This window comes from Typopeltis vanoorti, chromosome 3, assembly GCF_054136105.1.
Source record: "Typopeltis vanoorti isolate ZY-2024b chromosome 3, IOZ_Tvanoo_1.0, whole genome shotgun sequence".
Lineage (NCBI taxonomy): Eukaryota > Metazoa > Arthropoda > Arachnida > Uropygi > Thelyphonidae > Typopeltis > Typopeltis vanoorti.
The window spans coordinates 17,958,912-17,978,007 of NC_143551.1; the positions used below are offsets into that span (position 1 = coordinate 17,958,912).

General features: G+C 35.1%; 1 protein-coding gene across 2 annotated transcripts in view; it reads right to left on the minus strand.

The window, feature by feature from the left end:
- Positions 1-19,096, minus strand: part of Tbc1d8-9 (TBC1 domain family member 8/9) — a 571,393-nt gene that overhangs the window by 168,825 nt on the left and 383,472 nt on the right. For both annotated transcript variants that reach the window (XM_090415485.1, XM_090415484.1), the window contains exon 20: positions 1,109-1,294. In XM_090415485.1, coding sequence (XP_090271611.1) covers positions 1,109-1,294 — 186 coding nt within the window. The remainder of the gene's footprint in view (positions 1-1,108; positions 1,295-19,096) is intronic.

Genomic DNA, 19,096 nt, shown 5'->3' on the forward strand with positions numbered 1-19,096 from the left:
TAGTTGTCTCTCAAGAACTCAAGAAATTCATTTTCCCTATTCCCAAATACTATCTAATACTATCAAATACAAATACTTCATTCCAATCTATCCATAATTAAAATCACCCATAATAATCACCCTTTCCTTGTTTACTAACTGAAGTTGCTTTATACATTTCTTTATCACCACCTTCAACATTCACTGGCCTATAGCAACATCCAACTAAATATCTCTTCCTGTCAACATCAAACCCCCACATCACACTGTCAAAAAATGAGGAGAAAAAAACAAATAAGCAAACTGGTACTCAAGTTAAAAAAAATTTATCAGTTATGTTATGTTGCAAGTAAAAAAAAAAAATGAATGTGGAAAAAAGGATAAGAATTTTTTCTTCTACTGAATGCAAATGGTATATAGTTGGCAGATATAGAAGAGACTGTTGAACTAATGGAGTGCTCATTGTTCTAAGAACTATCAAATGGTATATGCAACATGGAGCTCAATGTAATTCTACAGTGAATGAAGAAACTCAGGTATATAAGGAAGAGGCACTAGAACTGTTGGATTGCTTTTAGCTTTACTTTTCTCCAAATTTTCCAGAAATATTTCTATAATAGTATGCACAAATAGAATGAAAGATACTTATATAAACATTGCATTATTATTATTACCCAACCCAACAATATGGTATTCATTAAACACTGCTACATCAAGGCCAGTGCAATAAGTTCCACACAGCTTTTGTCAAGGAACTCAATATTATCTCTGCTGTACTTTACTCACTAATGGCTACTCAACAAAACTATTTTTAAATTGCATTTTTAGTGAAGACGGCCAATTAAATATGGAAATAAATAAACGACAAGATAAGCACGTATAGTGAGAAAACAGTTGAATAAATTTATATGAAATAAGAGAGAAGCCAAAAGACAAAACTAGCCGAATGCAAAATGGCATTCAAACCAATGCTAACATATGAATAACAGAGCATGTGATATCTTAATTGTGTCAGAGGTTACCACACACACCTTTAACCCAATTAAGATTTCATAAGATCTCACAAAGAATATACATCAGAAAAATGATGCTAATGATTAGTAACATTACAGAAAAGATTACAACTTACACGCTTTTCTTCATCAAGCGTTGGTGGGTGAGTGAGACGATGTACCATACGAGGAAGGGTAGCATCACGATTAACTACATTTTCTAAATAATCACACAAGACAGTCATTGCTTCTCCATCATCTTTACAGTGCATAAGGGCATCTTTGTTAGATTCAAGGACAGCTAATGCAACTTGGAAAACTACCTAGTAAAAAAATAAAATAAAGAAAAAATAATTATTGCAATGTTTTCCAGAAAATGATTTTGAAAAATTCTAAATTACAACATGCAGCAGTAATCATACTTCAGTTTTCTGGATTATGGATTTTCCCATAAGAATGATCCAGATTTCAGAATTTTGGCTTTTTTTTTTTTAATAACTAATCAATTATAACAGACAAACATTTATTCAGCAAGCTCCATAACCAGTTCAATTTAGTTCTTTCATGAAGGAACATCTCAACTTCCTCAACATTGGCAAAAAGTTGTCTACACTGGAACTACACTATCATCAAATCTGACTTGGGTAAGGGAGAAGCCTCATCTTGAGTCACATTCACACACATAATAACTTCTGCATATTCATACTAGTTTTTGACCATCTCTGATGGTCCACCATTCTTAAATTATCTGAAAGCAGAATATGCTCTTGAAATAAGAAATACACAAGTGGCCTGTTCCAAGCTAGGACAAAAAGTGCTGCATTATCAGGGGTGATACACTGCTTTTCTCTCTAGATTGGTGTAGACCCTTATCACCGATGGCCTGGGAGGCTGAGGAGACAGCATTTCTGCAATCCAACCAACAGGCCAGTGAATTTAAATAATCCCAGTAAAGTACAAATGCTTGTGAATGTATTTAGATGGTAGATCACGTTCGTTAATAAGTGTAAGACCATAACCCTGTATACTGAAGTTGTTAAGTAGCTTGAAAAGTGCCATATTTAATCTCTATAACAGGTACTCACTTTAGCATCCTTAGCCAATCAACCATCAACAATACTAACGTACTTTTTTTTTCTCAAACAAATTTTTTGATGAAAAGGTTGTTGTGAAGACTGGTGAGCAGTTGGTCTTACACTGGGCAATGAAATTCATCTCCCACCTAGAGACAATCACATACACCCATGCCAGCAGCGGGATTTTAACCCACGACCTGTTGATTAGAGTGGGTATGCTAACCACTTAGCCAATGATGCATTTAGTTAACTCCTAAATCAAATATATCATGTAACTTCACTGAATGAAAGGAGCCATCATCACTAAAAATTGTGCTAAAATATAACTAGCTGCTATTAAAGATACCAAGAAATTATATACTTGGTTTAATCCTTTATCTAAGTGTAAGCAAACAAGTTTGCACTTGAACTATTTTCAGGACTGGGGCAACTCATATAAAGAAGCTAAGATTTATATGAGTTGCCTCAGTATTGAAAATAGTTTAGGGGCAAACCTGTTTGATTATACCTGGATAAAAGATTAAACCAAGTATATAATTTCTTGGTATCTTTAATTTATAGTATAACCAAGTTGAAAAACTTCCAACTAGCTGAAATATTTTACTTGTTTTATAGGTTCTCCATTCAGTATGCAGTTGATGTTTTCAGTGGTCCTGCCTATTTTCATATTCTTTGTCCATTTATTGCTGATGTCATTCTGAATTTAATATGGCCAAATTAGGGAATTCAAAGTTCTTCTCAGACATCTTGTTCTCAACACTAAGAGGCTCTTTATTTAAAGTCTTTAAGCTGATTATAACATTACTTGATAAATTAATCATCAGGCAGATTATCGTAACATATTTTCCTGAATTCTCACTACATACAAATCGATAACTTGAATTTTGTGCATGCTATACCTTAACCGAGAGTTTTCTGTTGAATTGTAACCATCTTAACACTTGCTGATTAGAAAGGGATGTGCATTCACACAAAACTGAGCTACTAAACATCATATAATAATAACTATCATGGCTCATTGTGTACAATTTATGGAAACAAAAAACTCATGTTGGAGTAACTACTTTACTTACAATTAAGCAAATAACACTTGACATTTCAATCTCTATATTGAGGTCACATATGCACAGGACAAGCTATATAATACTAAAGTAAACTACATCTAAATGCTTAGTTAATCGTTTACACTAGCCTGACCTCTGAAGAAAAAATTTAAAAAAAAATATATATATACCTTCTTCTTCTTCTGCTGCTTCTTCCACTTAAGTGGGGACACTGTTGATGATGAGTCTCCTCCACATCCTCCTGTCTTGGGCTGTCACCGCATCCAAGTTCTTCATCCTCAAGTCCTTTTCTACCAGCTCCCTCCATCTCTTCTTTGGCCGCCCACGTTTCCTCCTTCCTTGCACATCCATCTGCATGATCCTTCTTCCCACACATTCATCCTCCCTCCTCATCACATGACCAAACCATCTCAACCTTGTCTCCTGTATCATCGCTCCTAAGTTTGTAACTTTCACTGTCCCCCTGACATAGTCATTTCTCAGATGATCCTTTCTGGTCACACCGCACATCCACCTAAGCATTCTCATCTCTGCTACTTCCATCCTGCTGATGTTATTTTTCATCAGGGCCACAGTTTCTATAGCATACGTCATAGCTTGCCTCACTACTGTCCTATAGATTTTGCCTTTCAGATTGATCAGCACTCTCTTATCGCATAACACTCCAGCCATCTCCCTCCAGTTCCTCCAACCCGCTCGTATCCTGCATCCCACTTCCTTCTCAGCTCCTCCATCTTCTTCCACTGTTGAACCTAAGTATCTAAAGTCCCTCACCTTCCTGATGACATTTCCTTCCAGCTCCAGATCTGTCTCCTGGCTGCTGCCCACTGTGCAACACATATACTCTGTCTTACTTCTGTTCAGTCTCATACCTCTCTCTTCCAGTACTTTTCTCCATCTTTCCAGTTTAGTTCCTGCTTCTTCTCTTGAATCTGTATACAACATTGTCCAAGGCGCATCTTCTCTCACCTCCTCCGTCACCACCTCCATCCCAATATTAAACAGAAACAGACTTAATGCTGACCCTTGATGCAAGCCAACTGTTACTTGAAAACTTTCTGTCTGTCCCAGACAGGTCCGAACACTTGTCTTCAACATTTCTGTACATCTCCTGCACCAACCTAACATATTTCTCTTGAAAAATTTTGTACATATATATTTTTTTAAAAAAATATATATGTACAAAAATAAATAATTACTTATTTAATTAACATAAATAAAATATTTTTATATACATAAGTATAATAATATACAGATGATTAAAAAAATTAAGTGGAACTTTATCAAACACGTCTCTAATGTCCTCTCCTCTTAAGGTTTTCTTGTGTTGGGGTTCTGCCATCATGTTCTGGATGCTATATCAGATGTAGATGGGTCCTCCAGATTCTTGAATTACTAATCCATCATTTTCATTGAGATTAGGATGATGTTTCAACATCTCACAAGCTTCCTTGAATTTTATTTCAAATCAGGTTTTGGTGCAGTGTAGGAACTTGGTACCTTTCCAGTTGATTCTGTGACATGTTTGAAGTGCATGTTCTGACAGGCCTGTTTTACCACAGTGAAGGAATTTAATGTGCCATTTTTGTTCATAATTTTTTGTTGGAATGGTGCATCCTGTTTCCCCTATGTAGGGTAGGCTGCAAGCGCACTGAATTTTGTAAACCCACAGGTGGGCAAGATAGCAAAGGGGATCTTTCGATGAACTGAGTATACTTTTTAATTTTGCAGGAGGTTTGAAAGTTGCCTTAATGTTGTATTTATGTACTGTTCTATCTATTTCTTTTTCCTGATATTCCCCTAATGTTTGATATGGTTATGGCATTCTTATAATCTTTTTTACTTTTCATGATATTATGGTGGAGGATCTCGTGAACTGTTTTTTTGTTGTAGCCATTTTTTATTAACATTTGGCTAATGATTTCAAATTCCTTCTTAAACAACTGGCCTTGAAAGAAAGAATAACTATCTAAGGTTTAGACAGCTATCAATAATTTGGTTTGAAACAGATTTGCCCTTAAAATATTGACATCATTTTGTAGAAATCCTATATAATTATTTATTGTCACAATAAAAACTCAAAAAATATAATATAAAAACAAAATTTGAAACCTTCAAGGTTTTTTTTTATTACATTTACGATCAGCATGAAATACATTATGGATGTTAGAGTATAAAATCAACTGCTGCAATTATACCAACAGCAGTTTATTTACAGCAAATGATAAGTACTACCAAAAACAAAGTCACATACTGCAATGGAATACTATTGTTACCTGATGGTATATCATAATTTACAGGTAAAGGATGATATCTATGAAATCTTTCTTTCTCCACAGTAAATTTAATCTGAGGAAAATTTCTGTAGGAAAATGATCAGGTCAGATTCTGAATAAGGACAAATGTATACAGCAGGAATTCCTACCAACTCCATATACTGCAAATCTACCTGCACTGCCACATACAGAAAAATCTCTGCTAAACATCTTTTGCAGAAAAATGGCATCATAAAAACACTTCTCAGAAGATCTCATCACTTGTTCCCCAAAAACCACATAATAACAGGAGTTCCATACTGGTATAGCCTTGAATCAGCAAACTGGATACATTCGCCACAACATTCAAAGATTCACTATAATTACATACCCCCCCACCTCTTTAACTCTGTTGAAAAAAGTGGTTTCAATTCTCTAATGTTAATGGCATGTTTGAGCATGTTACTAGAATTCTGAAGGTGTGACATGTCATCACTCTGTATAATAAATTTAGTTTAATCCTTTATCCAAGTGTGAGCAAACAAAGTTTGCGCCTGAAAGTATCTTCAGGACTGGGTTAAGGTGGTACACACCAGGGCAACTCGTTGCAAAGGTGGAGCAAGCTACCAACACTCCTATCCTAGTATCTCCTATAATGCAAAACACATCTCCTTGCAGATATGTCTATTGTTATGCATTAAGGGAAGGGCCACTACCCAGACCGGTTTCGACCTTTATTGAGGTCTCTTCAGTGGGAGCCAGGCCCAAGTCGAGATATCAGGCAGAAGCATTAGCAGGTCATCTCCATCTATAGGAATTGCCAATTGGTGTGCCACCCTTTTTTAATAAATTACTCTGGATTTAGAGAAAGATGTTGAAAGTTTATTTTCCACTTGGTTAGAGTATAATAAATTTAGTTTAATCCTTTATCCAAGTGTGAGCAAACAAAGTTTGCGCCTGAAAGTATCTTCAGGACTGGGTTAAGGTGGTACACACCAGGGCAACTCGTTGCAAAGGTGGAGCAAGCTACCAACACTCCTATCCTAGTATCTCCTATAATGCAAAACACATCTCCTTGCGGATATGTCTATTGTTATGCATTAAGGGAAGGGCCACTACCCAGACCGGTTTCGACCTTTATTGAGGTCTCTTCAGTGGGAGCCAGGCCCAAGTCGAGATATCAGGCAGAAGCATTAGCAGGTCATCTCCACCTATAGGAATTGCCAATTGGTGTGCCACCCTTTTTTAATAAATTACTCTGGATTTAGAGAAAGATGTTGAAAGTTTATTTTCCACTTGGTTAGAGTATAATAAATTTAGTTTAATCCTTTATCCAAGTGTGAGCAAACAAAGTTTGCGCCTGAAAGTATCTTCAGGACTGGGTTAAGGTGGTACACACCTATCCTGTAACAAATATTGGTAGTTTTAACTCAGTCAGTAAGGACAAATTCTGCCCTTTCTTCATACTGTGTGTGCTCATGCATATCAGGTTCTCTATAGGTGTCACTTATTTTGTTCAAACTGGCTATTGTGTTAAGATTTTTAGTGAACACCACAACTGCATAAACTATTATGAATAATGAATCATACATGCCTAGCTTGGTAAGGCTTCAATACTGAACATATGTTGTGGAAAGATGCTAAGTATCCATAAGAGACTTCTTGGTATTAATGCTTGTGTAAGAAGATTTCTGAAGCACAATTACACTGTCCTAATTTGAATTAGAATGATGGTTTATCATACGAAAACTGAGAAATTGTGACTGACAGTGACTATATTAGTTGTAGCAGGATTTTTCATTTCATTAGCAAGCTGACAAGAAGTTATGTTTATATTATTATTATTATTATTATTTTGTGTCTACTCTACAATTCTCCATTTGAAACATCTACACTAATGCTCACCACCACTAGTAATTTTTGTCTATAAATTGGTGTTTGTCGTAAAGCCAATTTGTCCATATGCGGAATGAAAAATCCGAGTTTCCGTGAGGAAAAAACCTACTACCTCCATATGAGAGCAGCTAACTCACCTTCAATTGAAAAATTCCATATAAAGATTCCTCCAGTCAAGAAAGGAATTGAACTTAGGCCTTTTCCAATTAAAAGCACAATGTACCATCATCTTCCAATTCTGATACCTATGGAGGTGGAATTGGAAGAACCTTTTATCCTTTACCCAAGTGTGAGCAAACAACAGTTTCCAGGTAAAGCAAATTTGTGACTTGTCCACTTGTATGTGGAAGCAGATGACCTCGCATCCAGTTTCTAGGAATGATCAAAAGGAGAAATACCTAGTTTGGCCCACAAAAGATTGTAAACCTATATTGCATTAGTAAAATGATTGGTCTAAGTTTTTTTTTCTTTTTTTATATAACCTGGATCTGCTAAAGACCAAAAACAGAGAAATTATGGACTCTACAACCATGTTATAAATAACTATTTTAATTTCCCGACGTTTCGCCCTTCATATTAAGGTCATCATCTGGAGCATATACATATAAACAGAGACAAGCTGAATTACATTTCACACAGTATGCTAAAGATACAATCATTTGATCAATGGTTATTCTACTGGCATGACTTTTAGTGAAAATAGAATATTAAAAAAATTTGATATTTGATATATTAATTTGATATAGTTTTTTAATTAATTAATTAATTAAAAAACTATATCAAAGCTATATTCTATTTAAGATAACATCAGAGAAACATTCTTTCATATAGATAGTTTTCTTACAGTAACAATGATGTCCTAATTTAACATGACAATTATTATATTTAAGATTCTGGATTAACTATGGTCCTATTTATAGTCAACTCTTAGGGAGAAAGGTTAAGTGGGTAGAATATGTGCCTTCGATATATTTGGGATTTTTAGACCATCATTATTGTTGAGATTAGGGTGGTTGATAAGAATCTCAAAGGCTTCCTTAAATTTATGTTCATAACATGTTTTGGTGTGTTGTTCTTCAACTTGTGGTCTGCCAAAAATCCCCCCCCCCCAATCATGTAGCGGCTACATGATTCGGATGCTCTACTGTTGCAGGGCGAGCGGGCTGCATACAACAATGTAACGTCCGAAGTATAAACAAAGTGTGCGGCCATCGAATGCCAGTATTGCATCAACTCACCTCTTGACGATCGTCATAAAAATTCTTTTAATTTTTGACGTGTCGTCATAAAAATTCTTTTATGACGACACGTCATAAAAACACTCGTCCGTATTGTTTTCTATTATTGTGTTGTGGTATTTCAGAAAACAAGTTATTTCTTTCATACAAATTGAAACCCTACAAAATGGAGACAAAAAAAAAAGTCAAATAGCAAAACCTTTTAACCTTCTTTTAGTAGAGGCAAGGACAATATTCAAGAGAAAAGTAGCGATGGTACCAAAAGCATGCCAAGTACTAGTGCTTCGAGTTTCGAAGAAACAAAGACAAAGAAATATGTTGATACTTCAGAATGTGCAATACAAACCAAAAAAAGAAAAAGAAACTTCGTTATGCGTTTCAACAAGGACTATTTAAAGCTTGGTTTCATTGTAGCTCCTGGCAGTGAACTACTGCCACAGCCTTTATCTGTAGTATGTTCTGAAATTCTGTTAAATGACACTATGAAACCTTCCAAACTTGTTCGTCATTTGCATTCGAAGAACAGAGATTTTATTGATAAGCCACTGGACTTTTTTCAAAGATTATGTGACCAGATGAAAACTCAGAAAAGTGAAATGAAAATTATGATAACTAGTGACAAGTCGCTGCTTCGAGCTTCTTATTTAGTTGCTCTTCAAATAGCTAAAACGAAAAAACCATTTACTATTGGTGAGGAGTTAGTAAAGACTTGCATCTCAGATGTCATACGAGAAATTTTGGGTCCTCAAGTCACTAAAAAACTGGAGGCTATATCGCTTTCAGACACCACCATTCAGAGGAGAATTATTGATATGGTCACCGATATTGAAAAGCAAGTTGTAGAGGGGATAAAGAAATCGAGATGTTTTGCGATTCAACTTGATGAATCAACTGACGTGAGTAATCATGCTATCCTACTTTGCTTCGTGAGGTATAGTGAAGATGAAGACTTAAGGGAAGAACTTCTTTGTTGCCTTGACTTACCTGGAAGGACCACTAGTTCAGAGATATTGAATGATCTTGACAGGTATTTTCAAGTGCAGGAGTAGTTGCTTCAAATGCGTGAGCAAATGCGGTGGAGTGTGTATGGACGGTGCTGCGAGCATGACTGGACGTTGCTCAGGGGTAGTTGTGAAAATAAAGGAAGTTGTGCACCCAGAAGATTTGTCCACTCACTGTATGATCCACCAGGAGCACCTAGCTGCAAAGAAGCTTTCTACTGAACTAAACACTGTGATGAATGAAGCGGTGAAGATCATTAATGAAATTTGTAGTCGAGCTATGAACTCCAGGTTGTTCATAACACTGTGTGAGAGTATGGACTCACACCATCAACATCTCCTTCTCCATGCAGAAGTGAGGTGGTTATTAAGAGGAAGGGTTCTTGCATGCCTTTTCGAACTGAGGGAAGAAGTAAAGTAGTCTTTGTGAGAGTGAAAATCTGACCTAGTAGAGCCTTTGTTGAATGAGGAATGGATGGCTAAGCATGCGTATATACTGGACATATTTGGCCTTCTTAACGAACTTAATATTTGTATTCAGGGGTCTTGTACAAATATTTTTACACTCAGAAATAAAATGGATGCGTTCAAAAAAAAGCTGGCTCTTTGGGATAGTTGCATACAAGAGGAAGATATAGAAATGTTTCCACTTTTGGGAGAATTTTTGATTGCTGCTAATGTCAAAAAGAAAGTCATAATCAACATAATAAGTCAACATTGAAAGGCATTAGCTGAAAACTTTAATAATTATTTCCCTGAAAATGAGAATCCTCGTAAAGGTAACCTCTGAATTAATAATCCCTTCTTGGAAGATATAAAATCATGCGCACTTGATCCTCGTGAAAAAGAAAAGCTGATCGAGTTCTCTTCTGATGTCACTCTGGTATCCAGACATAAAATGCAATCATTGTCTCAATTTTATATATATCACTCGAAAAAGAATATCCAACTCTGAGTTATAAAGCTATCAAATTACTGATCGTTTTTCGACTTCATATTTGTGTGAAAAGACTTTTTCAGCCATGTCAGTAATAAAAACCAAACAGAGAAATCGAATGGCTGTTACTGCAGCACTTCATCTCTCAGAAACAACGCTCCAGCCATGTATATCAAATTTTCTGACCTCTAAGCAGCAGCAGATGTTGCACTAGCTAAAAATTATAATTTTATAACATTGGATTTAATAAATAAAATACTATTCACATTGGTTTATGTTTTTGTCTTAGACGTCAGCCAGTCTGTGAAATATTTCTCCTATTTTCCCCAGTCCGGAGATGTAAAAAAGGTTGAAGAACGCTGATGTAAACAACTGGTGCTTTTCCAGTCAATTCTGTGTAAAGTGTTCAGAGCATGATCAGAAAGGCCAGCTTCATCATAGTTATTATATTAATGTGTCGTTTATGTTCCTTTTGTCTGATAGAAATTGTGCATCCTGTTTTCCCTATATAAGGCAGATTACAGGTGCAATAAATACGGTATACTCCAGGGTGAGCAAGCAGAGGGAGTGGGTCTTTAAATGAGTTGAGTAAGCGCTTTAATTTTCCAGGAGGCTTTAAGGTTGCATTTCTGCAGTATTCTGTTTATTTTATCTGATATGTCCCTTTAATGTATGGAATGGTTATAGTTTTATTGTAGTCTAGTTTATCTTTGTTTTTTAGTGAGGTCTTGTAGAGAATTTTGTTCATAGTGTTTTGGCTGTAACCACTTTTTAGAAAAGTATTGCTGATAACTTTAAATTTGTCTTTTAGAGTATGTTCATTGGAGCAAATCTTCAAAGCCCTGTTTTTTAGAGTATTTACACCTAGTTTTTGTGTTGGGTGGTAGTAGGAGTTTATGTGTATATATTGGCCAGTATGTGTTGATTTCCGGTAAACAGTGAAGGAAAGACTGCCAGAAGAAAGATGTGTGACAAGTGTATCTAGAAACGGAAGTGTGTTCAGCTTTTCAATTTCAGTTGTGAACTGTATGCGTTTGTGTTGTGTGTTTGTTTAGATGGCTGAGGAAAGTGTCTAATGTCTGGCGGCCATGGGGGCCAGATGGCAAAAACATCTTCAATCTCAGTTCACAACTGAGATTAAAAAGCTGAATACACTTCCGTTTCTAGATACAGTTGTCACACGTCTTCCTTCTGGTAGTCTTTCCTTCACTGATTACCAGAAACCAACACATATACTGGCCAATATATGCACATAAACTCCTACTACCACCCAACACAAAAACTACGTGTCATTAATACTCTAAAAAAACAATGCCTTGAAGATTTGCTCCAATGAACAAGCACTTAAAGATGAATTTAAAGTTATCAGCAATACTTTCCTAAAAAAGGTTACAGCCAAAATACTATCAACAAAATTCTTTACAAGACCTCACTAAAAAAAGATAAACTAGATTACAATAAAACTATAACCATTTCATATATTAAAGGGACATATCAGATAAAATAAACAGAATACTGCAGAAATGCAACCTTCAAGCCACTTTAAACCTCTTGCAAAATTAAAGAGCTTACTCAACTCATCTAAAGACCTACTCCGTATTTATTGCACCTGTAATCTACCATATATAGGGGAAACAGAATGCACAATTCCTATCAGACAAAAGGAACATAAATGACACATTAAATATAATAACTATGGTGAAGCTGGCCTTTCTGATCATGCCTTGAACACTTTACACAGAATTCATTGGAAAAGCACTAGTTGTTTACCTCACACCAAAACATGGTATGAACGTAAATTTAAGGAAGCCTGTGAGATTCTTATCAACCACCCTAATCTCAACAATAATGATGGCCTAAAAATCCCAAATATATGGAAGGTACATATTCTACCCACTTAACCTTTCTCCCTAAGAGTTAAATATAAATAGGACTATAATTAATCCATAATCTTAAATCTAATATAACAATTGCCATGTTAAATTAGGACATCATTGTTACTGTAAGAAAACTATCTGTATGAAAGAATGTTTTTCTGATGTTATCTTAAATAGAATATAGTTTGATGTAGTTTTTTAATTAATTTAATTAAGTATTTAATTAATTATTTAATTTTTTTTTTATCTTCTATTTTCACTAGAAGTCATGCCAGTAGAATAACCGTCGATCAAATCATTGTATCTTTAGCATACTGTGTGAAATGTAATTCAGCTTGTCTCTGTATATATGTATATGCTCCAGATAATGACCTTAATATGAAGATCGAAACGTCGGGAAATTAAAATAGTTATTTATAACATGGTTGTAGAGTCCATAAATTGTCTAAAATGAATGCTGATCACTGTGTAACACTAAAGGAAAAGGCCAAAAATGGAGCTTTTTCTAACACAGCAGTGGTTTTGCTGTAAATGATCAAATTCACCACTCACCTAAGGATATTTACAAACAACCATGCTATAGCAGGATTCTCACACCCTCTCTTTTTTTGTTAGTGGGCAGGTAAATTAACACTAGACCATCCAGGCCAGCAAATGTTTGCCTATCACAACAAACTGGGAAGGCAATAGTTAATAAAGGCAATGTCAAGATTTAAAGCATTTAAAGCATTCACAATGCTTTAAATCGTCTGGAAGTTTGAGCAAGGGTGATGGCCAACGTTTCAACATGACAAAGCATAAAATTATGCAGTGACATGAAACAACTATACGCTATATATCTACACAGATGGTATTATGCTGCAAAGAAATTAATAAGGCCTGGATTTAGGGATAATGACAGACAGAGAGTCCTCTTGACATATTGCAAAAGTGGGCGAAATAAGATCACTTGGATGTTGGAGAATATCAAGAATATTATAAAATAAAGGAGTTTATAGAATAGACAATAAAGAAAATTTCTAATATGTGACTGAACAGGCCAGAGCAAGGGATCACTCCTGGAAGTTGTGGTGTAATTAGCAAGAGTATAAGGACTAGATTTTTTTTTTTAGAGTGGTAAATCAGGGAGATAGTTGCCAGAGGCACTTGTGAATGCTTTATTGGTGAATGACTTCGAGGAGAGATATAATAGGGAGATTGAATAACCACTTTATTGGTGTATATCATACTAGAGTAAATGACGCTGTGCACTATATAGAAGAGAGGCAAGTATTAGGAGATTTGGAAGTGAACGAATTACAGGTGTATCAAGTGTTGATTGGGTTAGATGTTAATAAAGCTGTGGGAATGGATGACATCTCACCACGTATTTGTAAGGAATGTGCACAACAGTTAGTTATGCCCTTGATCTTGTTATTTAATGAAAGTCTTGCAATGGGTAGGGTTACTAAGGAGTGGAACAAAGACAAAACAGTACCTTTCACAAGCATGGTTCTAGGACAGAAGTTTCCAATTACAGACCAATCTGTATAACTGCAGTTGTAGTCAAGGTGTTGGAGAGATTGGTTAGGAATAGAATACCTTTGGTATTCTATTCCTAATCAATTTGGGTTGATGGACATGGGTTGATGGACATAGCATTCTTTATTAAAGAACGTAGGTCCACAGTAATAACTTTTAATTAATAAATAAGGTACACATATTTCATACTAAAACTAATAGTACATCTTCAGAACAGATAGGAATGGAATACAAGTAACGAATGTTCAGTGGATCACCTATTAAAATACATTGTTGTCGCAAGCTAGGAAATGAAAGAAATTAATAAATAATTAATATTTAAGATAATTCTTTTGTTTTGTTTTTTTAATGATTACATAAAATAAAAGTCTCCCAGATCTTCGAGAGAGAGAGAGAGAGAGACACAGTCATTTCGATTTAAATTCAGTCGGTGTAAAATAGCTTCACAATTTTCTTTAAAGAGGCATTCATATTTGAACCTGCAGCTATGAAGGAGAATAGCTTTATCCCACTGGATATTATGGGTAATGTTAATACTGTGTTGTGCTAGACCAGACTTCTGAGGTTTGTTGTAATCAATATAATATTGATGTTCTTTAATTCTTTTTTCCACAGAACGGCCAGTTGGTCCAAAATAAGAAACATTGCATTCACATGGTATTTGGTAAACGCCAGTCAAAGATAGAGATGACAGTTTATCTTTCGTAGAAGGCAATAAGGAAGAAATTTTGTTGATAGGAATATACGTGGGAATCAATTGGTACTTTTTTAAAATTCTACCTATAGGTTCTGAGATTCCTGGAATGTAGAGGATTGGAACTGCGAACGGTTTAAGAAACTTTGGTTTCTTCAACATAAGGTTCAATTATCTGTTGGATTTGATTAGGGTGGTAATTATTAGATTCCATTAACTTTTTAATGATGGAAAGTTCTTGTAATTTTTCTGGATAAGAGCAAACTTTATGTGCTCTATTAATTCGAGATTTAAGAATGTGCCAAATTTTTGAGATGTGTGGTGAGCAGACTTTTTATGAATATATCTGCCAGTAAATGTGGGCTTTCAAAAGACACTTGTAGATAAGGTACCAGAAGAAGTTTGAGTAAGCAGGATGTCCAAAAATGGTAAAGTACCAGAATTATATTGATTACAACAAACCTCAGAAGCCTGGTTTAGCACAACACAGTATTAACACTACCCATAATATCCAGTGGGATAAAGCTATTCTCCTTCATAGATGCAGGTTCAAATATGAATGGTTCTTTAAAGAAAGTTGTGAGGCTATTTTACACCGACCGAATTTAAATCAAAATGACTGTCTCTCTCTCTCTAACTGACACAAAAAAGACAAAAACTGGTGAGATCTTTCTAAGCAATAAATACAAAATGTTATATTCAGGCAATGACAATCAAGGAAAAACAAGGAGTAGCCATAGTATTCAACACAAAATACGAGGCTAATCTTCTTCAATGGCAGTCAGTCTCAAGTAGAGTAATGTGGGCAAATATGAGAATGGGAAACTGGACAATGAGACTTATTTGTGCCTATGGTCCCACAGAAGGTTCTACTAAGGTGGAAGTGGAGGAATTTTTTGAGGCTTTAGAAAAAGCAACTGACACAATGAAAAAGGAAAAGTTGGTCCTTGTTGGGGATCTAAATAGAAGAGTAGGAAATGATTGTGAGACATACAAAAATATTTTGGGAAAATTTGGAGAAAAGAGCAAAGCTAATAATAATGGCAAATATCTGTTGGATTTCTGCTCAGGACATCGACTGGTTATTACTAACACCATGTTCCAACATAAAAATGTGCACAAATTCACATGGAGAGAAGAGGCTAGGAATAAGAAAAGTCTCATTGACTATGTTATTGTTGATAGTGATGTTTTCTCCCTGGTGCAGGACACCAGAGTGTACAGAGGATTTGAAATTGGAAGTGATCACTATTTAGTCTTAAGCAGGATAAAATTGAATTTCATATTGAAAAGAATAACATGTAAGAAAGTTTTAAAGCGAATAAAAGTTGAGCAGCTCACAGATGTGAACTGTAGACTAACATACACAAAGATTATTGAAGAAAAAATGAAAGAGTTTGAGAACAGGAATCAAACCTTGGAGATTCAGTGGCAAGCCTTGAAGAAAGCCCTGACTAATTCAGCTAGAGAGGCATGTGGTAAAGTTGTCTGAAAAATTAGAACTCCATGGTGGACACAGGAAGTTAAAGAGGCAGTGAAGGAAAAGAAGAAAGCATATCAAAGTTCCTTGCAAATAAGTCAGCTTGTGCTCTTAGAGAACAGAGAGACAAATGTAAGAAAGCTAAACACTGTGTAAAACTAGCTAAACAAAAGTCATAGGAGGACTTTGGCAAGAATATAGAAAATAAATATCAAGAAGGTGGCAAAATATTCTGGAGGTTGTTGAAGAAGGTTAGGAATGGAGAAAGGAGTGCTGTAAAAGGAGTTAGAGATGATAAAGATGACATGAAAACGGGAGAAAAAGATATCCTTAAGTATGGAGTAATTACTTTGAAAAACTGCTAAATGAAACAAGCAGTGATGACAGCACAGTGGTAAAAAAACACTGACCAGGCATGCAGTCAGGAAAGCCATCAAAGGCTTGAAATGTGGAAAGGCAGCAGGAGTAGATGATATTCGACCAGAAATGCTGAAGTATGGTGGTATAAGAGTCTTGCAGTGGCTGCACTGCATAGTTCAGAAATCCTGGACAGAGGGTCGAATTCCCGATGATTGGAGTAGAGCTCTCATAGTACCCATGTATAAAAAGGGAAATAAAACTGAATGTGAGAATTACAGAGATATTTCCCTACTGAGTGTTCCTGGCAAGATCTATGCAAGTATACTTGAGAAACGGTTGAGAAGAATTGTGGAAGAAAAGCTTGGTGAAGAACAAGCTGGATTCAGGCCAAGTAGAGGCTGTCAGGATCAGATCTTCACTTTACGACAAATAGTCGAGAAAGCATGAGAATATAACAAAAACCTGTATTTAAGTTTTGTCGATCTGGAAAAGGCATATGACTAGGTGCCAAGAGAGAGAAGCTATTCAATACGCTACAGTTATATGGTGTCCATGGGGCATTATATCAAGCAATTCTTAGTCTTTATTTGAGTTGTAAGTCAGCAGTTAGAATTGAAGGAAGTACAGGAAGATGGTTTAATGTTAAATCTGGTGTGAGACAAGGATGTACATTATCCCCTCTGTTATTCATTATCTATATGGATCACATTATGAAGGAAATGGTATTAAACATGATATCAAAATTGGAGATGTTAATGTCAGCTCTTTGCTTTATGCGGATGATGTTATACTTCTAAATAAATCCGCTACAAGTCTGCAAGATTCTCTGACTAAACTGAATAACTGTTGTAATAGATATGGTATGAAGGTCAGCATTAAAAAGACAAAGACAATGAAAATAAGCAGAATCATTGAAAATATCAACTGTGTTGTGAATGGAGAACCTGTGGAACAAGTAAAACATTTCAGCTACTTAGGCACGATTTTTACTGAAGATGGTAAATTAAATATAGAAATAGACAACAGAATCAGCAAAGCTGGTATGGTGGGAAGTCAATTGAATAAATTCATATGGAATAAGAGAGAAATTAGTCAGAACACTAAATTAGCTGTATACAAGACAGTGTGCAAACCAGTTTTAACTTATGGATCTGAGAGCTGGTGTTGGATTCTGAATATATAGAGATTTGAGTAATTAATATTTGCTTCAGAATCCAACATGATCTTCCATCATATAAGCAAAACTTGTAAATATTATTTAATGTAAATCATTCGTTTATAAATTAATATTCATATAACTAACTTTAAGTTTTATTAAAATTTAATTATCTAATCAAAGATATGTATTAATAGTGAAATGACTCTGTATTAAAATGTTATTAAGTTTATTTTATTTATTGCTATGTTAATATTGTAAGAATTTGTATCCAACATTTTAACTGCGTATTAATTGAAGTGCATATATTCCTTATTTGTTCCTGTATGTAGAGATATAACGTTATGCAATGCCTCCGTTTCATTATATTTTGTTTTGGTTGTCAAGGAGATGTATATAAGATCGCTAGCACAAGTTTAGAACAGTGCGTGACAGAATAATTGAAGGGCTGGAAAGGATTTTAGTTGAAGAGAGCACGAGAATAATTTTGGTGGGAAGAAGGGATATATAAGCGAAGAACAGAGAAAATAATTGATTCGGATGGAATCGGAGGAGATCGATTCGGGGAATCAGAGTGTGATAACAGCGAGTCACTCAAGTAGCTAATTAAAGTTTACTAGTCGAGGAGCAAGTTAGCTAGTAAGTTGTAGAACAACAAATAAAGCAATGGAAGATAGCAAGGTGACAACTGGATGACTAGCTATACTTTAGTTGGCATTTAAATCCAGAACCGACTTTTCAGGGACACACGGAAGCTTGAAGCTTAGCACGGAATAACTAAGACAATAAGTAGAGGCAGCAAGGTTGAATTTAAACGATAGCTGTGTTAAGAGATATAGTGCCTAAAAGATTAATTAAATGCCGGAAGTATAGGCAATTGTGCGTAAAAACTTCAAGTTAAAGAATTACTTTGTGTTATCTTAGTTCAAGAGTTATTAGTAGAATACTGAATTGGTCACGTGATGTCAAAGATAGTACAAGCGTTTTGCTTCATGCAAGAACCTTTAACTATGTGAATCGCGACTATTAATTTATTCAGTTATTACTAAGAAGATTTGTTTTAATGAGTGCTGTTAATTGTTTTAAGTGAATACAGTTATAAAAGGTGTTCGTATATAAGTAGATGAACAAGGAAGATTACCGGTAAGAATTATCCAATCTTTGATACTCCTATGTGGAGATATGTGTGTGTTTCTTCCTAAAATATCCCTATATTAACAGTAACTTTTTGCGGAGATTAGCTGGAGTGTGGATTTAAGAGTGTATACTTGTGAAGTGTTACTGCCCTATTATTGTATTTGAAACTTAAGTAACTATGAGATATTAATGTAATTGATCACTAAGGAACTTTATGAAGGCTGTATTTCAGACAACAGATTAACAATTACCTGAGATAGTATGACTATATTATCAGATGAGCTAAAATGTTTATAATACCTTATTTAAACAAAAGTGTATAATTTGTAAGCCTATATTAAATTAAATGTTTGTTTTGTTGATCTAAGGAAGGAGTAGCCATAGTATTCAACACAAAATACAAGGCCCATCTTCTTGAATGACAGGCAGTGTC